Source organism: Drosophila obscura, unplaced genomic scaffold, assembly GCF_018151105.1.
Source record: "Drosophila obscura isolate BZ-5 IFL unplaced genomic scaffold, ASM1815110v1 contig_181, whole genome shotgun sequence".
In the NCBI taxonomy this organism is placed as follows: Eukaryota; Metazoa; Arthropoda; class Insecta; order Diptera; family Drosophilidae; genus Drosophila; species Drosophila obscura.
Window position 1 is genome coordinate 432,803 of NW_024542769.1, and position 24,454 is coordinate 457,256.

The following is a 24,454-nucleotide window of genomic DNA, read 5'->3' on the forward strand; positions in this document are numbered from 1 at the left end:
TTTTATATTTCCATAGGCGCCAAGGCTCCTCTTCTTCCGTCTTCCTTTGTAGCTGTGCTCTCTCTGTCTCTCTCTCTGCCTGCCGCCAATTGCGTGGGACATTTTGCATCTAATTGTCGCACAATTCATTTAAATTATGCACTCCAGGTATTCCCGGGAGATTTTTTGTCCGTCGTTGCCTTGGCAACCAGAACCGTGTTCCTGGCTCCTGGCTTCTTCCTGTGCCTCTTGTAGCTGTCCTTGTTTTTTTTTATTTAACATTATTATGGAGCCTGGCAAAAATAATTGCATAGTTACCATGGCACCAGGAATGGTGCATAATTTAAGGCGTGCCAACACCTTGAGGAGGTGAGAGCAGAGAGGCCAAAGCTGAGGCTAAGGCTAAGGCTAAGGGAAGATCTGAGCCATGGGAGCGAAGACAGAGCGCAAAGTGTAGGGCACGTGCATGTCGCAGTCGCAGTCTAAATTCCCCCCCCTCATCCATCCCCGAGAGACCCACTATCCATCCTTCAGATATATAAGAGAAATGTGCCAATGGCCCCGGTCCGAAGCATGTCCTTGGCCGCTCCAACCCCCACGACCCATGCCCCGCCCTGACCTGCCTTGTTGATGTATTTTTTGTAGCAATAGCTTTTTGAAAACGACTACATCTACAAAATAAATATATAAAAAAAACCTCCCCCCCAGAGAACCATGTTGTTTGGATTATTTATAAGAAAATGTTATATATATATTTTTTTTTAGTTTTTAGTTTTTGGAAATCGTAATCTATATACTCTATATGTTTCTTTAATTGCATGTTTGATTGCGAATGGCAGGGATTCGGTTTTGTAACATTCGCTAACAGCAACGAAGCAGAACGAGCACGCGAACGTCTACACGGCACCGTGGTTGAGGGACGCAAAATCGAGGTGGGTGCATGCCATATACCATATCCATATACCTTCACACACACACACACACACACACAGACACACACTCCTAAACACATCCCCCACAAAAAAGAAAGGAAAAAAAATCCACCACTAATTTCACAGAAACTATCGTATCACAAAAGTAGCAGAAAGAAATTGCTTTTCAACTTGTAATCCTTGCGTGTCCCTCCAATGAGATGGCTTTAAATTAAATGTGCGCGCCACCACCCATAATTGTTGTTCATTTAATTCAAGGATCGCCTCACGCATTGTCAGCACGATTTTGTGGGGTCTTGCCCGTGATTGATTTTTAAATTGTGTTCAGGATTGGGATTGGGTTTCTTATTTGCCTTTCATTAAAAATTAATTACAATTTCCACACGCCTCTTTGTGCTTGTTGTTCCCTCTTTTTATTTTTTATTCTGATTAATGTTAAATGGAGAGCCGCAAATAATTGGCATTTAAAATATGCTGAAAATGCACAAAGTGCACAGAGAAATGTACGTGTATTTGGCAGACTGTCCGTCTGTCTACGTCCCTCTTTGGGTTGCTGGTTGGTTAAACAAATTAACTGAGCCGCACAAAAGGCTATGCTGTGCTGTTATTTTCCATTTTCCACTTGGTTTTATGCTCGCCAAATGCCTGCGGCAATCGCACGAGTCTAATTAAGGCTCTGGGTCCACATTGCCATACAATGTCCAGCCGGAAACGGATGTCCGTTTCGCTAAAAGCCCACGAAAATTAATTCCAAAAAGTATATATTAATCAAGCATAAATGAAATCGAAATAATTATACAAATTGTATTGAATTTATAAACGTTTGAAAGCCATATACGATTTACTGGGGGAAACATGGCCAATCCGTTGTACTTTTTGTTTTTCTAATGGATGATTTCTAGCCCAAAAAGAAGGAACAACATTTAAAATTTAGGAAAATAAAGTAAATATGTAGATAAATAATCAGTATTTGAAACTTTAACTTTAATAAATTTTTAAGGCAAATCGAAAATGTTAAATATAGGTTTCTGAATTTTTTAGAATCTATAACCAAGAAATTTCTGACACACACACACACACACACACACATACACATTTCCCAACACCAAAAACACTTAAACACACAATTTGCAAAGATTTTTGTTGTAATTGTTAACTAACACATAATTTATTTCTACATTCTCTATATACATGCGATCTCTCTCTATATATATCGATATACATACCTTTTCGTGTGTATATGATATATAAAATTAAAAAAAAATATATTTATATTTAAACTCATCACCAAAACCAACAACTACAACAACAACAACCACCACCGCTCGCTGATCGCTCGTTAAAACCAAAAATAAAAAATAAATAAAAAACAAACAATACCAAAAATAACCAATTGTGAAGGTGAATAACGCCACTGCACGTGTACAAACCAAAAAAGTGACAGCAGTACCCAACGGTAAGTGATCCTAACACATGCACACACTCACAGATACACTCACACTCATAGATATCACACACACACACACACACACATTGAAACATGGAAGCTAGGTTTAAGCCACGTAACGAAACCAGTTTAAATGTTCAGCAAAGAAATGCAATTACGTTGAAATGCAACAGCCACAGAAAGAACAAGAACAAGAGCCCAAGGAGCTGCAGCAACATCAGCAGCAACGATAGCTATGCCCTAGAAAATGAAATCCATTTTAAGTACTGTCTAAACGTATTCCCGTATCTTTGCGATACATTCGTCCCATAGCCTTCTTTTTCGAAAGTTCAAAACTGGAATTCTTCTCCAGCTTTCACGATCAATAACCTGATGAAACTGTTGTACTTGTTTTATTTTGAATACTTTTCATGAAACCCGATGTTTCGTTTTCATTGGATTTTGAGTCCTCCCAGGAGGATACTCGATTGAGTGCACACTGAAACAGTGATGAAACTTTTCGTTTAACCAAAAGCTGAGGCTTCTACAGCAGGGTTTTCTCTTTGCTGCTAACACACGTACCACAAACATCCTTAAAAAAGTAGCTGCTGCCCCGTTTGGCCAGTACTTAAGGGTCCATTGTTGCTCCTGCTGGTGCTGGTGCTGGTGTTGCTTCTGCTTCGGCTGCTCCTACTACTCCCAACTATTACTGGCTGCTTTCTTAACATTCCCTTAGTTTTAGTTTTAGTTGTTTTTTCATATACTTTGTTGTTTGTTTGCCTTGGAACTTTTCACATCAACTTCTTTGGTGGCCAAAAACTGAAACTAACTGCAACTGAGAAATTGAGTTGCCAACGAGAATGTGTGTGTGTTCCTAATGAAAATGCAACGTTTCACCACCCGCCGCCTCCCCTATTTTGTTTTTTTTGTGGGGCAGCACACGCTAGAAAATTTCACACGTTTGTTTGTTAATCGAGTATGCCGGGGGCTGGAGGCAATCAAACAATAAAAACTTGTTAACACGAAATTGTGCCACTAACCTGTTGGAAACCATTCAATATTTGACTTTGACTGCTTCTTGTGCAATTTGTTTTCTTTATTTTGGGGTTGCGGCTGCTTAACCAAAACAAAAACAAAAAAAAAGCACACTCAAACACAATACAAATAATATTTAATAATAAATTAATTTAATGTGTACATATTTGTGGTTTCGATTAAGTTATGTTTAATGCGTCTGCTTTGACTACTTTGATAATGATCTGATGATGATGATGATAATGATGATTGACAAGAATTACTTATGTATATTTTATCATTTCGTTCTCTCTCAAACACCCCACACAGTTGTACTGACCAAAGATGGTGCCATGCCGGCCCCAGCTCTAGGTGAGCCAGACCCAAACAAACCCAAAAACTCACCCAAATAAAAAAAAAACAAAAACCAATATGAAGAATATGCAAACAAAATATCTTCGTGATGTTTTTGTTTTTTTAACGTGTGTGAGACTGCAAAAAAAAAATAAATAAACAATAGAAATACCAAAAAGTAAACTAAGTTGAAAATGCCTGTGCTGTACCGTTGCCTGCCCCCCCAAAATATGCATATATGTATTCCAACCCTCCCACATCCATTCTTAAAAGACACTCAAAATAACGATGAGCAAAACATCTTGGCATGTTGCACGTTAACTGTCGCCCACTCTTCCAACCCCACCCCAATCTATTGGCTGAATGAAATCAAAATTTAAATTCTATTCCCTGTCCACGTCCACCACAAAAATGATACATATAATCTACAATATACATAAATGCTTAAGCCCATCGTACCAGTCCCAGCATGTTCCAAAACCAAACTGTAATCTGTGTTCTGCAAATTAAATGGAGAAAGTAGGACAGAAAACAGGTCTTTAAGGTCTTGTATAGTTTTCTTTAGCTCATCATTGGCATTCAGCTGATGGATAATGGCAATATATAGTAGCTGATTAACACTTCGAATATCTTATCGATCCTCCAAGGTAGTTGGTACACCCTATCCTCCATCCACACCCTTCCGTCTCTTGCTATCTGTAGAAAACTTTAAATGAAACCAATTTTCTTTGAAGAAACTTGGAATATTTTGTAAAAATTATCTAAATTATCTTCCTATTGACTCATCTCTTTTTACATCGTTCTATTGGAATTCCTTTAAATCCCTTAGATTGTTTGGCCATTTCCCTTACTTGTTGTCCTCTTTCTGCATTGATTTCTTCCTTTTGCAAATGTATTACCAATTTCGCTCTTAAAGTTAATTCAGCTAGAAGTTCTTAGATATTTCATGTACCATTTTGCAGTTTAGCACTGAATTTCTGTGTAACTTGTGGCAGCACAAAAGTTTCTTCTTTCCTTTCTTAACAAATATCTACAAAAAAAGAGGGAAGAGACCAGTGAGCAGTGAGCAGAGGGAGTGGAGTGGTGGATGAGACCAAGAAAAGTTTTTCCATGCAATGTATAATAATAAATAATACTGCTGATTAAATCGTCTCCACTCTGTTTGCCATTAAAAAGTATTCACAGAGCACAATCTATACTTTCGTTCGGGTTCGGGTTCGCTCAATACGATAAGCCGCTTACAAACCAAACAAAACCAAGCAAAACCAAACCGAACCGAACCAAAACTGAACTGAACTGAGCTGAAACCGGGGCACAGGATTGGGATACGGATGTCGAAAGAGGGATCTCTCTCCCTTCTGGTAAAGCGGCTCAAAGCGTTGGCAGGACCAGCAGCAGCAGCAGCACCAGCAGCAGCATCAGACGTGGCTTCCCAGTGGTCGGTTATCCTTCTGCTGATGCAAAATGCTTTTGTATTGCCAACAAAACTTGGACTTGGAAGCAAAAAGGCCAATATGATTGAGGTTCGGAGACTGAGGCAGCAATGGCCACAGACTGTCTGCCCTTTTCAATGCCACATCCCCATCCCCATACTCCTGAGTACGGACAACAGCTTCTTTGCTTGGGATCTGTGTGCACGTGCACCTAATGCGCTTCATTTGCGTTGCACTAAATGCTGGAGGTCTCCCAGAGGAGCTTGCTGTGGTGGAGGGGAAGTATTCTATTTAGAGAAAAGCTCGGTAAAGGCCCTGCCCTGGCAGAATATTAGAGACGGAGCTGCATTTTCCCATGGCCTGGCAGTCACTTTATCACGTTTCGAACTTCTTTCGGCTTCTTTTGCATGGCAAATCGCTTGCAACATTATTACCCAGAGGCGGAGCCGGAGTCAGAGCCGGAGGAGTAGGAGGACTCACGTCGTTGTCCTGCTCGTTAGGGTGGCAGTCAGGCAGAAGAGGGATCAAACTGGCAGTCAGGCAGGAGCAGGATCCATCTGACAGACAGTCAGTCAGTCAGTCAGTCAGTCAGTCAGTCAGTCAAGCGGTAGTCAGGGATAATTACAAATAAACCACAAAGTTGCAAAACATGTTGCACACTCACACACACCACATTTCCTACTACAACAACAACAGCCACAAAAAAGATAACGAAAAACGAAATGTTTTGCTGGTTTGCCAGTTGCCAGTTGCCAGAGGCAGCAGCACCCTGGGGCATGCCGCAGAAACGTTTTATTTCGCTCGATGTGTTGTGTTATAGTATGTCTTATGCAAATGTGCCGCTGCCTTGCGGAAGAAAGTTTTCACTGTCTATGTATATGCTGATTTGCCACCCAACTGCTGACTCTTTCTTGTCTTTGTAACTTTCTTGGTGTCTGCGTATACGTCTGTCTATATCTATGTATGTATGTATGTGTTATTTTTTACGTTGATCCTTTGACATGTTAAACTTAATGCGCCTTTATGTCGCCCAAGACTTTTCCCCCTCCCCGTACTTTCTGCACCCATCCAGAAGCAAGTGTCTGTCTCTAGTACTACTGTCTGACGTACATGTCTTTTACTGCATTTTTGGGTATTTATTTTACCATTTTTCTCGGCAATGGCAGCACAAACTCCTGTCAGTTTGCATAGCCCCCCACCGCCCTGTGAGCAGACAGAAGCTCATTGTGTGCCCAGCGAGGCATTCGATTGCCAAAGGAAGGGAAAACGCATCCGTTTGCCATTTGCCATTTGCTGATTTTCTATTTTGTTGAATGTTTTGCAAAGCCCCATTGTGAGAGATGCTGCATGCCCCAGAAAATACCATCAGAATCATGAACCACAAATCAATTAGAAACGTATCTGTGTATTGTATGTACATATAATCAAGCTGTACCATAGAGCTGCCTGTTTTTGTTTTTTGTGTGTGCCATAAGACATGTATCCTAAATATGTATATTGTATAATTATTTAAAACAGAAACAAAACATTTAAAAAAGAAAACCAAATGAATGCAATAAAATCTCAATTTAAATACGCAAAACTAATGAAATTATTTTTGTCTTTTCCATGCCTTTTCCACCCCACACGAATAAAAAACATGTTTATCAAATAAATATAAACATTTTGTCCGGATGTGTGCGTGCAGTCTGCGTACAATGGCCAGAAGGTAAGAGATTTGTCAACGTTTTTCCATTCCATACATTTGATGTTTTATTACTACTACAATTACGTATTTATTGCCTGCCGTACTTTTGTTGTAAATTCTAAAATAATACACACAATTAAACACTGAGAACAATAAGTTATCATACGAGATTATATGTACAATAATTTATCAAGTTTTTGTTTCTACCCTAAAATATAAATATATACATATACATATATTTAAGAGATTTACCGAGACATTTTCTAGCTTGTAAGCCCAAAAACGGAATGGATGGTTAGGGCAGGACAAAAAATAATGATTATAATAATACTCATAATACGGTCGGTAGGAGGATCGAGGTTCAAAGACATTCGTTTTGCATACATACATGAGTCTGATTTATGTTCATTGAGCCGGGAGCGCAGCATTACTATATTTCTGTTACATTTTTCTATAGAGACATATGTACATTCGCTTTCGTTTTGTTTTTGGTCTCGTTTTGTTTTGTGGTAGGTCCCGACGGAAATGAAATTGCATTAATCTATAAACTACTATAAACGAATGCATACAATCCAATCCAATCCAATATATAAATATAATGCTGCAACGTACATACATACATATTTGATAACTGTTTTTTGGTAACTGTTATATACTGTATATTTTGGTTTTTCCTTTCCTTATCATTGTTTTGATTATATTTTTTCGTCTGCATACATATAACCAAACCACAAAAGTTCGCAACTGAAATGAAGCAGAAGAAGAAGAATTAAATTTCAATATAAAAATCGTATATACAGACACATTAACCCACCAACACCCCCCGCTCGACAACAAACAATCCCGTTATGAAAAGCAGTCGCCTCGGCCTCGCCATTTTCTTTCTAGTCTTGATAATGATAATTGATTAATTGATTGATGATAAATGATTAATGATTACTGATTGATGATTAATGATTACTGATTAATGATTGATTGATGACTGCGATGATCTTGCGATCATTCGAAATGATGGTTATGAGTTTAGCATACTATTTGCGGCTGTGTTGTCTTATGCATACTACTACTATATAAACCTTATATATCTATTATATACAACAACTACTTTTTGCCTATAAATATATATTCTTATATTTGTTTCGGTTCTGACACTCTCTCTCCTTTCTTAACAATCAGTTCCGTTGTATTGTATGTTCTTTATTATAGTTTATTTATTGTTGCCTATTGTTTGTTGTCCTGAGTTCGTTATTGGTATTACTTTCCTTTGGTCTGAACATGTCTGAAAATGCTCCTTAGCTACGTAACTACTCGTATTCATACTCGTACTCGTACTCGTAACTCGTAACTCGTTAACTCGTTCATGGTAACCTATCTGGTAACTCTCGTCGCGAGCCAAAGATCCAAATCAGACGACTAGCACTAGAACTAAGCCAAAAGCAAAAGCAACAACAACAGCAACAACAACAAAAATTGCAATATCATCTACAGAACCGCCTCGCCTCCCACTGCATCCACTTGAATATGTATATATATGTATACTCGTATATCTAAAAAAGAAAACACACACCAACAACACACGAATCACACACTCATCCATCCCCCCATCCATTTAAAATGGTGACAAAAATTGATCAATAAAAAAATGTATACATATGAAAACCCAGGATATCGACTTCCGGTGGCAGCCGCCTGGCCCTTCCTGGGTCCACCCGTCGGCGCTGGAGCGCCCACGTTGACCCCCATGCCACTGCCCGTGTCCATGTCCATGCCCGTGGCCCAAGCGGCACCAGCGGGCCCAGTGGCAACGCAGGCATCGGCAGCGGCCGCTGCTGCTGCAGCTGCCGCAGCAGCTGCCACACCCATTATGCTAACGACACGCCCACCGCATAGTGCCATGTCCAACGCAGCGGCGACAGCAACAGCGCCTCGGCGGAGGTACTACGAGCACAAGTATATGATCGAATCTGAGAAAAGTTATGGGTCTTTGGTGAAGGCGTGAAGCAGGCCAAAAAGCAGAATTCAAAAAAACATTAATGATTGACTGATTGAATCGAGATTGATAAAAGACTGCAACAACAATCAGAAACCGTAACCGTAATCGAAACCCAACAACAAGATCACCAACTCTTTAGCTATGAGAATCTCTGTACCATATGATACTGTACCGTAAATACCGTATAAATGTTTGTTGTCTTGTTAATTTGGTTTACGCATTTGGGTTTGACTACTGTTTGAACTATCTGATATATCTACTATATAAATATTGCATACCTTTTGGCGCCCTTGAGATTGCATTGTTCCAAACGTCTAGGCACACACAAAGACACACCAGTAAACCAGTATACCAGTATACCACTTAGTACACTTACACACACACACACTCGCAGATACATTGAGTAACACCACCGCGTATGAATCGATAATCCAACTAGTGGCAACCACATCCACTCCACCCGAAACTACTGTACTCGTAACCGTAACTCTAGCCGTTAAGTATGTGGAAGAAGGTCTTAGCTTTAACCATAGTCTACATACATACATATAATGTACTATACATATAAACGTAAATCGCATATTCGGTAGCGAATATTTTGCCGCGCAGCATTTTCCGTAAGGCCTTTTCTCTTAGAGCATCACTTTCTAGCAACCCATACTCTCTCTATCGCTCTCTCTCTCTCTCTTTGTACTTTTTCTAGCTATCTATCATCTACTACTGTGTCTGTTTTTATGTTATATTTGCAGTTTGCACGATTTTCAATTTGTTTTTGTGTGTTTAAACTTCGCTTTAGCCGGAACAAATTAAAAGAAAAACGAATTCAATTTGCCAAATAAAACCACCCCATTTGAAAGAAAATCGAATGAAAATTCAAATTTAAATTCTCTGCATGTTACACCCCACCCACCACCCACCACCTCTCAGAGATATCTGTTTATTCCTTTTAATTATTTCGTTTCCAATGCATTTCGTTTGCCACAGAAATTAACATAGAATGTTGGCAACATTTCTCACTTTCAATTTGATCCAAATTGTTGTCCCGAAATTGTGTGGCCCCCAGTCCTAGTGCGGGCACACACTATTTTCGCTTTTGGCTAATAATTTGCATACAAATATGGCAAATCGAATTTTTAATTGCACCCTGTCCAAACAAAAATTTTCAATTTGCGGCTAAATGCTGCACATAGTATACATCATGCCACAAAAAAAGGATTATATATTTCTCCGTTTTCATACAAATCTCAATTATGTTTTGTGCTGTGATTTGCAATCAAAACAGCACTTGCCCAGCATGGGCCCCAGCCCCACCCCATCCATACCTGTGGCTGAGAGTGACGACCATGGAGCCGCCAGCCCCAGCCCCAGCCACCCTTTATGGTTAGCGGTCAGAGCTCTTGTGGGGACTGTCGCATGGGAAATTATTAATTATGGGGCATAAATGCAATTATTACAAATTGAGTGAGAAAACCGCGTGGAATTATTTAATGCATAATATTAAAAAATGTGGCTTTTGTGGACGGATTTCCAATTTGAAAGAGGTTCATTTGTTATAGTTGGGAATAATGTACTTTCGTATTGATCCACAGAGTTTTTCCTAAAACGAAACTCCGTTTTAATTCCCCCTTCGTATGCTTCACCCTTTCTTTCTTACTCTCTCATCTGCCATAAACTGCTATAAATCGATTCCCAACTATCATCTTTATCTTTTCATCTTTTAGTAAATGTTTTTGCTAGCTTTAAACATATTTGAAAGGTACAAGGGTTAAATAAAATTGTATATTTTAGTTCTGTATATTCTATATGCTTTGTACGCTCGACCATTTCTAACCTCCCACCCCACACACATTGCAATCAGTTGTTGCCACAAAATATAAAGGTCTTGCTGCATATGAATGTACATACATACATACATATGTACATATGTATGCCTAATACCACTGTACTAAAGATCGGTCCAATGTTTTTTCGTACTGTTGATGATAATGTCTCTATATATATATATACATGCATATATTATTTATATCTGAATATGCAATTAAGATGCAACTGCGTAGCATTTCTTGGTAATTGAGTGTGTTCTAATGTTAAGTATTTTTCGAATAAAACCCATTTACATATGTATGAAAACTACACGTATGTATTGTCTTATGTATTGTTATATGTATATACCAATATCATCTCAGCGCTATCTATATATATATACATATATACTATATAAATAAAAACCGTTACTACATAATGCCTAGAAACTTGCAAAATATATACTACATATATATTCTATATAATATACCTATATATACATATTTACTTATATCAAAAAGAGAGAAAACTAACCGCATGCGTTTTATGTTCTTTTCTTTTCCTTTTTTCTACTTTTTGCACACGAACACAAACACACACACACACACAAATACACCCAACACATACATACGAACCACATATACACACAAAAACACACACACACACACGCCTACACTGGTCAAAAATGTTGTGTGAAATCGTTGCAAAAAAAAAACAAACAAACAAAAAAATAAACCAAAAACTATCGCAAAAAAAAAAACAAAAAAAAAATACCCCCATCCTCGTTACGCCTCACAGCCGCCGTAGCCGCTGCCATGCGTGGAGTGGCCATTCAACGTGGACATGTGGGCGTGGTCGGTGCCACACCCTACCATCATCCCCATCATCCGCACCACCATCAAGCGTTGCTGGCGGCCTCCGCCGCTGCCGCCCAACAGCACCAGCAGCAACGCCAGGTGGCCGCCGCCGCCGTGGCCGCAGCAGCTGCCCAACAGCAGCAGCAGGTCCACCAGCACCAGCAACAGCAGCAGCAACAACAGCAGCAGCAGGTCCACCACCAGCAGCAACAGCAGGCCGCGCACCACCAGCAACAGCAGCAGCAGCAGCAACAACAACAGCAGCAACAACAGCATGCCGCAGCCGCCGCCGCCGTAGCCGCCTCGCATCCGCATGCCCATGCCCATGCCCACGCCCACGCGCTCGCCGGACTGCAGCCGACACTCCAGGCAGTGGCCGTGCCCAATGCTGGAGCCAATGCCGCTGCCGTCGCCCAACAGCACTCGGCGCTGCAACAGTCACTGGCGGCTGCTGCGGCTGCGCAGAATCAGGGAGGAGTCGCCACCAATGCGAGTGCTGCTGCCGCGGCCGCCTATGCCGCCCGCCTGTCGGCGGCCACTGCTCAACAGACGCCGGCCGCTGCTGCTGCGGCTGCTGCTTCCATGGCAGCGTCGGCCAATGCGGCCAACAATGCTGCCGCTTTGCATGGATTTGCGCCGTAAGTAGAGTCCTCCGTGGTGGCGCCTCCGTCGGTGCAGCGACCACACACCGACCAAGTAGTTATTTTTGCTGTAGCTGTAACTTTTGTATTTTCTTTGATTTCGATACCTTTTTGCCAAATCTTTGAATGTAGTCCTAGCGCACTTGATCTATACATAAATAATATTATTATGTTTTTTTATGTTCTTCTTTTTATTGTTTAACCCTCGGGTTGATCATGCTACGAAAGTACCATATCCATTTGTTATAATTTACATCCGAGCTGCAATTGTTTATAGCTTAAAGATTGTTTTTGTGTCCGAGTCACTCTCTCTCTCTCTCTCTCTCTATCTATCTTTCTAAGTATTTCTCTCTCTCTAATCTCTGTTAATCATCTTGGTGACAAGTGTTATTTTTTTTTAGCTATCTTGTGTGTGTGTAAAGTTTTAATCTCGCATATAAAGAAATCTACCATATAGTTTGATTACTTGTACAATTAAAATCTCAGCAAGAACATACTAGATACCGAATCCAAACAGAATACAAAATTGCAAAAGCAGCAATCAATAATAAACGCACGCTACCCACCAAAAAAGAAAAACAAAAACATAAACCACAAACTAGCCATAACCCAACCCCCCTCTAAACATCTACTCGTATATATGTACATATATATACACACCTATATATCCACATACTCGTACTACTCTATATGCTCATATTTTGACTGAGGGCAGTGTGTTTTTGGCATCGTTTTATTATTTAATTTTTGGTTAAGGGACCTACTTGATTGTGTATATTGTGTACCACTAGGCGTATGATGAATTTCCATTTGAATTTGACTTGAAAGTGTGGCGCTCTGCCAGAGCCTTGCGTGCATGTTCCTTGCCCTCCCCTTACCTACCCCCCCCCCACACACACATAATAAACCAACAAAATATATCCCATATACCTATACATATACATATAGATATAGAACATTTACCTATTCTTTTGTGGCTGCGCTTTACACCTCACACCAAACACTGTCACACACCCCACCCACACATACACCCGAATACATACACACGATAGCGTATGAATGAATGCCCCATTAAGTACATATGTATGTATACAAACACACACATACACACACGCACATCTAATCCCCAAGCCCGAGCCCCACTTCCAACAAACAACATATGCGATCTAGCAAAATTAATTAGATAGGTGCATGACATGTCTGTTCTGTCTTAAAATCAAAAGCAAAATTAAAAGCAAGCAAGAAATTTTAAGTATGTAGTTTTGGGAAATGGAATGACCTATGTATGTGGTTGGTTGGTTATCTTTTGCTAGTACTCTCTCTATATATAAACCACTATACATATGTATGTACCTTATAATTTTCCTTTCGTTCTCTTCAATCTATCAAACAGAAAATACATTTCCTCCAATCAGTTTGTCATCAAGCGGGGACTCTCAGCATAGATATTTCAGATCAGATCGGATCGGATCGGTTGAGATCAGTTTAGGAGTGTCAGGTCTAGGCAGTAGTCAGTGTCAGTGAATAGGTTTTGGTTAGGCGGGGTATATGACTTACTCCTTTTTTATTTGAGTTACGCCTTAAGTTTCAGCCATTTACCCACAGCATCCGGTACCAACAACAAAAACAACAACAATTAATCAAAACAAAAACAAAAGACAAACCAAACAGAATGTGGATAAAGTTTTCATTGAATTTAAATTGAAAACTTTATCCCATCTGTTCTCTCATAGCGTCCAAAAAACATAAACCCACACAAGTGCGTTAAAAAAAAAAAAACAACACGAAAACAAACAATTGAACCAAACTAAAAAAAAATATATAAAAAACAAACAAATGAAGAAAATTTTTGAATTTTGCCTTTAAGTGCCTGAAAAAAAGAACGACTGAGAGGCGAGCCCAAGAGGATTGCCTCTCGTCGTTTGCACCCTCACCAAATGAACCCATCCAATGAACTTCTAGTGGCCGTCATACTCGTGTATTAATCCATGACTTTTCTCACCTTCTCTTATCCACCCAACCGCAGTGTATACTATGATCCCTTCCTAGCAGCCGCTGCATCCGCTGATCCGAATCTACGCTTCCAGGTGAGTCGACCCCAACTAACTGATAAGCAAAACAAACAAACAAACAAAAAGAAAACACCATTAGCAATTACAATTACAATTTAGGATATGTGTTAAGCTATGATTATTCTCTAGTCTAGGCTGAACTAAACCTAACTGAGCTAACTTGTTCTGAATATATATGAAAAACAAAAAATATCTATATATAAATTTTCCAGGCAGCCAAACCGGTCACTGAAGTTCCAGCCGCTCAGCCAGCCGCCATATTAAATGTAATAAAACTTTTTCAAACTAATATGCTAACCACAATCAAAGAAAACCAAAAGAGAAAAAAAAAACAACAAAAAAAATGAAAGAACAATCTGTATTATTTATATTTTGATGGTACTTAGCTTGTGAAAAAAAAAAAACAAAAAAAACACCGATTGAGTTTTGAAACATTTGACTTGGTTTTTGGAACAAAAGTTTATACATTTATACATACTACTATATCTTGTTTTACTGCGCTTTACTTTTATGTTTCCTTTGCATTTTCCATTCCTGATCCGAACTAACGCCACGACGCGTCCTGATTTGATTTCTTGCTGTGTAATAATGTTTTCGTTGAGAACTGGTCGTAAAGTGCTCTTTGATTTATCCTGAGTGAAGCCAGGAAGCTGCTTAACCTAACTTACAATACGATTGAACACACTTGTGTATAAGATCTACCATACATACTAAATAATTGCATCCTTTGTTTGGTTTTCCTTTATACAAAACTACATTTTCGAAGGCGTAGTTGACCACAAGATCGCTTTTACAAGCATTCGCTCTACGCTCTACGCTCTCTCTCTCTGTTTATCCATTGATTATCGCTATTTTTCTTCACAATTTCTTTGCTTTTGCTAAATACGAGTATACGAATAATAATAATTATATATTTAACTAATTTATTTATATTTATACATCAATGCTGTAACTACATTTTTGTGACTACATACTACGAATTCTTTTTGGTTATTCTTTCACGACCGTTACCAAAATATCGAAACTATTGAATACTACTCAACCGAACAACACAAATTGAAAACAAATCAATTATTGAAACCAAAAACCCATAAATTACAGCGCCGCACTGTGACTACGCTAAACAGTAACCCACATACGATCAACCGCATTCCGGTACCACAGAATGTTTTGGTAAAAATAATCATATCTAGTTTTAGATAATTGCACCGTTAAATACATCTCCCAAATATCCAATATCCCTATAAAAAAATTCCCACAATATTTCTGTTTGTTTGTTGCTCCCCGTTTTGGTTACTTGCCTTCTTTCTGTGTATGTTCTATACCCCCTGCACCGCCACCACTACCACATATAGTACAATATATACATATGTATCTGTATTTGTATATATTCTATAAGTCTTAAGTTAACCCTAGTTGTATAATCTTATGTATGCTAAGTTCTTTACTGGTTCGTGTCCCGTTTCTTTTGGGTTTCGTAGTCTGGCATCTTGGGTTCGTTCTCGGTAGTTGTCGATTTCAATGGTCCTCCCACACAACTACCACTGCTACAATCATCATACATATATATCAATGTGTGCATACAATATGTATAGCCTTGGCAAGCACAAAAACACACCACACCACCACACACCACACACCGCCGACTCCATTTGCTTGCACTCGTTTTTGGTTTTGGTTAATATTACAATCTATATATACTCGTACTCGTACATACAATATACTACCTTTATTTTGGCCTTTCCGGTTTAGGTTCCTAATTTTTCACAATATTTGCTCACTGTCTCTCCTCCGCTAGTCTTGCCGTTTGCCGTTGTCGTCCCCCAAATTTGTAACTGCGTCTGTTTCTTTAGCTTCTCCCTATTTCCGTTGTTGTTTAACGCCCGATCTGCTTGACATTATTCCAGGCCGCTGCTCCGCTGTTAAAGACACCCCTGTCTCAGGCCCAGCAGCAGGCGTATGCCACGGCTGCCACCACCTACACGGCGGTTGCTGCCCGAGCGGCCTATGGGGCCGCTGCTGCAGCAGCCGCCCAGCCGGCTCTTGCCGGATATGCCACCGTAGCGGGGTAAGTTCGCCCCACATCCAACAATTCCGATGAAGTCTCCCTGTCATTAACAAACCGGTCGCTCAAACCAATATCCATTAACCAAAATAATCAATAACCACAACTAATAATCCATGGGTTAAAAGCTTTTGGAAGTATTTGTTGGTATTATATAGACTGCAAAGCATCCGAAAACTTGTTCTGTACACACATATCTTTAATTTCTGTATGTTTCATAATCATTTTATGTTTAAGTTTATCCTCTTTTTATTATTATGCTGTTTTAAGTTCGCTTTGTATTTTATTGCATAGTTTATCTTTATTTATTTTGGTTAGTTTTAAGTATATTTCGTTAATCGATTATGATTTTATTTCTTTGAACTGTCATTTAACATGTTACTAATCATTTAACCATTTATTTCCATTCTTTTTGCTAAAATCTAACTGTGTAATTACTTAAAGTGTAGGAGCAGTCTAAAGCCCAACAAGGAAGCCCTAAAACTAACCTTTGAGGCCCTATGCACAATCATATCCAAACTAAACAACTTCCAATAAACAAAAAGAACAAACACTAAAAAAAAAACAAAAAATCAATTTAAGAGGAAGAAATTAACAGTATCAAAATTAACAACTAACAAACAAATCTAACTGGGATCATAACATCATCGAGCAAACATCAAAAATTAACCCCCAACTGAATCTCAATTGAATTTACTAATAAGATGAAAATCCACAACAATAATATTTCTAGCTATGCGCGCGAGTATGCAGATCCTTATCTAGGACATGGCATTGGACCCGTGCCCGGCTATGGGGTAAGTTCTCTACAGCTTACTAATTTCTACTCACTACTCACTTTCATCAGATAATTACACTATTTTTATAAACAAAACTAATCCGATATCCCATTTTTATTTTCTCCCTCGTTTATAGGCAACCATGTACCGCGGCGGCTTCAATCGATTCACGCCATATTAGGAACCATTAAGAACGCCAGTCAGCCAAAAAATGCACTTGAACTACTCTCGATGAAAATGCTCAATATATGAACAAAGAAAATGCGAATAAGCAAGTAGCTTAGAAGTAAATACTCCTCCTCTACGTGCAGTAAGTAGAAGTTACAACCAACCCGATAGATACAAGAAACTCAACACACAACAGCCGCCGCTCAAAGATCTTGGAGAGTTGAAAATCAAAGCTAAATGCAACCAATGCAAATGCAAAAGAAAAAGAGAACATAAACAAATCAATGTCGTCCAGTAAAAGCCACAAAACTAAAACCAAAAGAGAAAAAAAACAAAACAAAAAACGCTAAACACAGTTCTATGGAGTTTGTATAAGTAACAAAAAAAGAAAAGGAACAAAAGAAAATTACATAAATTAAAAGAAAAGAAAAGCTCAGATTGCAAAACAGTTTTGCAACAAGTGAAAGAAAAACATGTGCTTCATGCGTAGATTTTTACCAGAACAAAAGCTGAAACTTTGTGCGGCAAAGCAGAATTTATATATACATACACATACATACATACATATATATATGTATATATATATATATATATACAGATATATATATACCAACAAGATATATAGTTATGATATAGGCATTGTATTTGTATATCAGAAACCAAACAAACAAAATGAGCAATGTTTTTTAGATACTTTTCATGCGGTAACATCATCAGATATTAATATTAACATACGAGCATACCTTTTGGTTGTTGATTTTGGAACTTTGTTGAACTAAGTTTTGATCCCCCCGTATGCTTTAAATGATTTACAAATATTAAACATCCGTAGCATTGTGTAGTATGTAGTAAGCAAAGGCATCAGACAACGGAACAAATTAACCAATTAAATTATGCTATATTGTTTGAACAAACTTAAAACAGAGGGGACAATGTAATGCACAAAGAGTTTGTTTATTTGCATATATGTTAGATATATAATTTCATATTTGAAAATACCCAAAGAATACTCATTTCTGTACTGTATTGTCGACGAATTTATTTTAAATGCATTGCTTTGGTTGTTCCTAGTATTTTTATATATTTTGGCAGCTAACCCCAAACAGAACTCGACTCAATTCGAATTGCTCAAAAAAATCGTAGTGCATAGGTACATAAATGCAAAAGATCAACACGTAGACATATCCTTGGAATATACAATAATATTTACTTTAAATGCCGCCATAGCAGCAAAGCAAACAAAAAGAAAAAAAAAAAACAAAAGAAAAACACACAAAAAAAATCTAAAAACAAAAAGAAATTAGTTTTTAAAAGTCAAGCTTCCAGTGACAAAAAAAAGCCATTGATGAATGATGTGGAAATCGAATAATAAGCATTACAAATTAAACAACTTTTAGCTCCTACTCCGTAGCACTTTCCTTGTGTGTTGTGTAAGACAGAACAGAAACCCAAAACTATTAAGAAAAGCAAATGAAAATGAACCCTCTTTGACGTTGTTCACTTTCGGACTAGACCGAGGCGAAAACACTTCCTTCCCTAAGAAAACTAAGAATTTATTTTCTACACACACTCGAATCTAATGCACACACAGAAAACAAATGCTAAATGCAAAATGCAAAAATACCAAATGGAAACTTTTAACGTTGTGTATTTTTCAAAAAGTTAACGATCAAATGCTCAATGGAAACAACAACCAAAATGACGTACGTGTTCTCTATTTTGATTCTTAGGCAGCCACTGTCGTCGTCAAGTTTATACTAGTTGTTTATGAACCATACTATGCTAAAGAAATCAAAGCTACTAAATATTGTGCGTGTGTGTGTGTGTAATCGTGCAATTCTTAAGTGTTCTTCAAATTTCCTTGAAAGAAAACAAAAAACCAAAAAAAAAAAAACCTAAAGCAAAACTATGCAAAATTATATGGAAGGACAGGCAGGAAAATTTCATCAACTCCAAAGAGCTTCAACTTTGATGGGTTTTCTTTTTTTTTCAATCTAATCACTTGGAAACTGTCTCAGAATGTACATACATATTTATGAAGATATATAATATTTTACATTATTCCTCTCCAAAAACAACACACACACCAATACACGCACACAATGAAATATAGAGAGAGGAAGAGGGAGAAAGAGAAGAGAAAGAGAGAGCATAGCAACAGGATTAGGGTTGCCCACAAAAAACTCGAAGCAATTATGTCATACTCAGATTTATACGCACATAAATGTGTTACTTTTTTTGTTTGATTCTCTCTCATAATTATTATACTGATATACTATACATTACGTTGACATTTTTAAAGCCAAAGTTTATATTTTAAAACGATTTTTAGTTAGATATTAGTTAGTACGCCGATGACAGAGACAGAGAAAGGGGACAGAAAATGTGAGCGAAAAGGAAAAACAATAAAAAAAAGAAAATAATGATGAGAACAAATCGAACCCAACAATTGCCAAATTAAATGTAGCTTTCAAGTGAATTATCTATAATAAAGACGTAATTAAATAAAATACATTTTTCAAATAGTGCAGAAATAGTTTGGGTCCACCCGAAAAATCACCCTAAAACAGACACACACACACTGACGCAGACGCAGACACAGACACAGATTTGGGTTTTATGAGCAGACAAAAGATAAAAACAATCTAGTTATAAAGCAAAACTTAAACATAATACGGTACGATATATACATTTAAATTATAAAACTCAACTTCCACCGCAATTTTAAAAACAAAACAAAAGAAAACAAAACTAAGGGAAAACACAATTTTTGTCTTAAGCAAATGCGTTGAGGGAAGAGTCAGACCTCGGATAAATTATGCAATAAGTGCAAACGCAACTCAATCAAACACTGCAGCTATATGGTAGCCTACGATATATATATTATGTATATGATAAAGTTCTCATTTTGACCCGATTTACTTTGTGACCCCTCCCTCACGCCCACACTCCCAGAGTCGAATCTGTGTAGTCTAACCATAAGCCAGCGCCACTTTTGTTTAATTTCACATAGATCAAACGCGTAGGCGTCACATAAAGTATAAATACAAAAGTATATATATGTATACAAATATATATATATATTATATGAGAACTCTAATCTTTAATGATGTGCCAAATTGTAAGTTGTAACATTTGTTTTTTATGAGCAAATGCAAAACACAAATTGAAATAAAAATATGAATTAAAACATAAAACATTGAAAATAGCATTACACTTTCCACTCACTCCCTTCCCGAAAATAAGAAGGAGAGCAAGCCCCAATTGATTTTGAAACATTTAGATGGTAAAGATGGTAATGAATATATTTTAAATTTAGCATCGTGTATAGGGAACGAGAGGCGTCGGGGAACGGGAAGGCTCCCCATTCCAGGCCCATTCCCAGGCGCCACCTTACAAAACCGAAACCAAATTGATAATAGATTGCAGATATTACGATGGGAAAGTATTATATTTAAAACAGTCGCAGATCTGAGTCCAAACAAAATTAAAAGGTAAATCCAGCTCAAAACTTCTTCTATTCCGGATAGTACGAGTAGTATTGATGCGCAATTCCAATAGCACTCTCACACAAAAAAAAAACACACAAAACTTTATTGGTTTAATCAATTTTCAATTTGTAAGGTTGTGACAAATTGTAAACAAAACATAGAAAACAAAACGAGAAACAAACAAATGAAATCATGGCAAATCACTTGAAAACAAAAGCAGAAATGGAAAAATGTAATATTGTATGGTAATGGCATATAAAATAGCAAACAAATGAAATCATTTGAGATACATACAAACACACATTTGGAAAAGCGAGGAAGCGAGGGCAAGAAATGCAATAAAATAACTTTAAAAAAATGCAAAATAAAACCAAAATTGTTGTTTTTATTGAAGGAGTAAAGGGCCAGAACCTGCCGACAGACTACCCTAAAATCTGGTTTCTTTTTACAGATTTTTTAACGGCGCTAATGGAAGATTTAACAGCTGGCCATCAATCATAGGGCAAACAAAAACTTATCGCTGTTTATCCTACATACATCAGCAGGAAACCCTTTGATGGCTCACACCTCCGCCAGCCAACACTCACGCATACGAAAATTTTCATCAATCATAAATTTACCTTCCGGTTGAGGTCGGCAGTTTTTCTTCATTACTCGCGGCTCTGAGGCGCTTGTAATTAAACCTGATGGCCGGCCATTTGCATGCAAGTTTATTACAATGCAACCGCAAACATTTAACACCTCTAAGTCCCCCGCCACACACACACACACACACCATACGAGTAAATATTAAGGGAAGAGAGAGTGTGTGTGTGTGCGAGAGGTCCCTCGCGACATGCAAACGCTATTAACCTGATTAAATCAAATGGCTCCAACGCTGGATGCCTGCCGTCGTTCAGCCTGTAATTATACAAATTTTCACATTTGATTGAAGAGCCCCAACACTCGACATGACATTTCTGAGGTAGCGCAGACCGGGGCAGATTGGGGGGCTTTGGGCCCTGACCGTTTTTAAATGGCGCCCTGACAAACCGTCAACCGCAGGAAGTAAACGCCTATGCGGAAAGGCAGCTCTCACTCACCCACTCTCTGTCTCTTTCTCTGGTTTGGTTTTGTCTGGCAGCTTTGGGTTTGTGGCCAGTGCGGCTGCTGTGTGACATAATAAATTATGCTGCATTCCAATGATTAATTTTAGATGTATGCGACATGACAGCCGAGAATGGATGGGGGAACCAGGAGCTGGGGGACCGCGACCCGGACCGGGACCGGGACACCCAACGCACCCAATCGAATGCATACAAAATTAACAGTCGGAATTAGCCATTGGCTGGCTATGAACCATCCCCCTCCCAGTACAGCACAGCACCAGTGCCAGTTTATCCTCTGGCAGGCAAAGAGAGAAATCTGTGACTGGCTGCCCATGGGCTATTTGCTGTCTTCTCTCCATCTATCTCCATTTGAATGGCCCACTGGGCCCAATGAATTATTACGTGCAATTATTTTCTAATTAATTATTTGACAGGACAGCGAAGAGCGAAGGACCATGGCATGCCATGGTGCGATAATTTTTCGGGCACAATAATTGGGTGGCCATTGGATATGGGCGCATAATGGGCGCCATTAAATTGGTCGGCGCCCGGACTGCTCTCTGATTGCTCTCGCAATGGAATCTGGCCAAAAAATATTTTTGGCTGGGAACGGAACTTGATATAGGAGATACTTAACTATGTGGGCCACAAGTGGAGTGGGTCCTTTGGGTCCACGACGTAGATGTATTGAAGCGGAATAATGGAAAAATTGAGCGCTTTACAGAGCATTAACCAAGTCCGGCAGGAGCAGATGTTGGTTTATGAGTTATGGTGCGGATACAGCTTTAATTAGTTTGATTTGTTTGTCTTAGCAAATCTTTGCATTAATATACGAGTATATGTACAGTCTTACTCATGCCAATTAACTTTTAACAGATCTCTTATCTTTCTCAGATTCCAATCCAAACACACAGAACCCGAGCCCAACTTTTAGGGTAGTCTTTCGTTCACAAAACATACTGTTGGCGTTGGCCCCAAAACATCAAACAGGCAAACTTATCGGAGACTCGCCATGGTCATGGTCCCCATGATCCCCGCCTTGACCACATCGGCCATCCAATCCCCACTCCACCAAATTGCATCCTGCTCTCGACCGCGGCGCAAAAACTAATTACATTATTTCAACTTGACGCAATCAGAGAGTGCGTATGCGTGTGGACGCGGGGCGGACAGCCCGGAACAGAACAGAACGGCTTACCCCAGTGACCATACACGTTTCGGTTCAATTGAATGCCAGGCTGGGTCGAAAAAGAACTAAAAAACAACTTGTAAAAGTGAATGATGGAAGTCTCCAGGCTATGAGATGCCCGTTAGTACTCGTCTCTCTGGCTGTGTAATGTTGCGACTAAAATACAGGATAGCTCTGGAACTGTACGCTTGCCCCGAATTTCGGCGAAACAACGGAAAAAGCCCCGCAGCAGCCAAAATGGTCGAAAGCCTCGCAGAACATGCCGATGCACGCAAATCACTGCAGAAATTCACATTGTGCTGGGCTGAAACTGGAATGGAGCTTCCGGATCGCGGTATTGCTGGAGTGCTTTACGAGGCGCATCGGTTAGACGCTGGAGTATGTATTGGATTGGTGTCCGTGTCCGTGTCCGAGTCCTGGTGGCTACCGTGTTGGATTAATGCCAGCAGCTGCGCTTACGCAAAAACCGTGGAGAACAACCGCCAATAATTCAGGAGCATGAGTTGGGCATAAAAATCGCAGCATCTGCGTATCAAGCCCTGCTGCCAGTTGTTTGTTGTTATATTTTTCTGTTAATTGCCGATGCATCGCAATAAAAATGCACACTAGCACACATCAATGCACACACGGGCGGAGATTTATAATTAACAGTGTCGTTGTCGCCTCGTACGAGTGCTCGTATAAAGTGCGTGACTCGCCAGTCGCGAGCTGTTTTAATTGAAAAGTTTTTAAAGGCACCGCGCCGCGGCCCTGATGTCATCTGTGATTATGCAAAATGAGTTCCAGCTTTAGCTCTGCTCATTCCGGGTAGACAAAGGGAAGCCAAATGTCTAATTAATCGAACACTCAAGGATCATTTAGGAAGGAACCTTCAACCCTTTGACCTCATTTGAGCGTTTAATTAAAGATCCGCTTGCTTTGAGCTTGTGGCTTTGGCCTTTGATTTGGCACTACCAAAATCTGGGAGGGGCAACCGGATTGCAAACGAAATGCACATCACTGCAACCATTTCAGGCACCGCAAAGGAAGCAGCAATGTCCTGGCTACGACCATCCTACGAGGATATGTGTGAGCAAGCGTTTGTCTTGTCTATGGAATGGCATGTAGTTCCATTCGAATCGATTGGCAGCAAGCATCTTAACCACAAAATAACCACAAATCTTGTTTGATTGTCTAAATATTTAGATGGAAAAGGTAAGAACGAGGACACAGTAGATTTTCAATTGTTCTGTCCTGGCACATTCGAAATTCCTCTTAAATGGCTGCCAAACCACAAAAATATTTGCAGTTTAATTTTGAATAGCATTGCAGAAGAATTTCCATTGATGGGGCTTGTCACGCAATGTTTACGTAAACGTTGAAACATCTGAAAATATTTCTAAGAGTCTCCTACACATTCCACATTGTTGAATAGGTCAATGAAAAGGAACCCAATTCCTGCTCCACCCAATTTCACGAAGTTACTAAACGGGAGTTGGTCAAC

The 24,454-nt window shown here is 39.1% G+C and overlaps 1 protein-coding gene and 1 long non-coding RNA gene across 35 annotated transcripts in view; one reads left to right on the forward strand and one right to left on the reverse strand.

Moving 5' to 3' along the window:
* The window catches only part of LOC111071467 (ecdysone-induced protein 74EF), a 128,578-nt gene extending 108,719 nt beyond the window's left edge, over positions 1-19,859 (forward strand). For 5 of the 34 annotated variants that reach the window (XM_022362816.2, XM_041592592.1, XM_022362818.2 and 2 more), the window contains 11 exons: positions 819-911; positions 2,313-2,367; positions 3,682-3,723; positions 6,826-6,846; positions 11,420-12,116; positions 14,146-14,206; positions 14,404-14,457; positions 15,293-15,364; positions 16,099-16,259; positions 16,990-17,053; positions 17,172-19,859. In XM_022362816.2, coding sequence (XP_022218508.2) covers positions 819-911; positions 2,313-2,367; positions 3,682-3,723; positions 6,826-6,846; positions 11,420-12,116; positions 14,146-14,206; positions 14,404-14,457; positions 15,293-15,364; positions 16,099-16,259; positions 16,990-17,053; positions 17,172-17,216 — 1,365 coding nt within the window. In that variant the 3' untranslated portion in view covers positions 17,217-19,859. Of the gene's footprint in view, positions 1-818; positions 912-2,312; positions 2,368-3,681; positions 3,724-6,825; positions 6,847-8,489; positions 8,776-11,419; positions 12,117-14,145; positions 14,207-14,403; positions 14,458-15,292; positions 15,365-16,098; positions 16,260-16,989; positions 17,054-17,171 lie in introns of those variants that run through there. The other 29 variants (XM_022362817.2, XM_022362823.2, XM_022362822.2 and 26 more) reach the window with 27 other exon arrangements.
* Positions 7,011-23,057, reverse strand: LOC121404041. Its single transcript, XR_005967656.1, has 3 exons — positions 22,981-23,057; positions 7,438-7,569; positions 7,011-7,376 (listed from the first exon to the last, which is right to left on the reverse strand). It is a non-coding gene; the product is annotated as an uncharacterized LOC121404041 (long non-coding RNA).
* Positions 23,058-24,454: the final 1,397 nt, after the last annotated feature.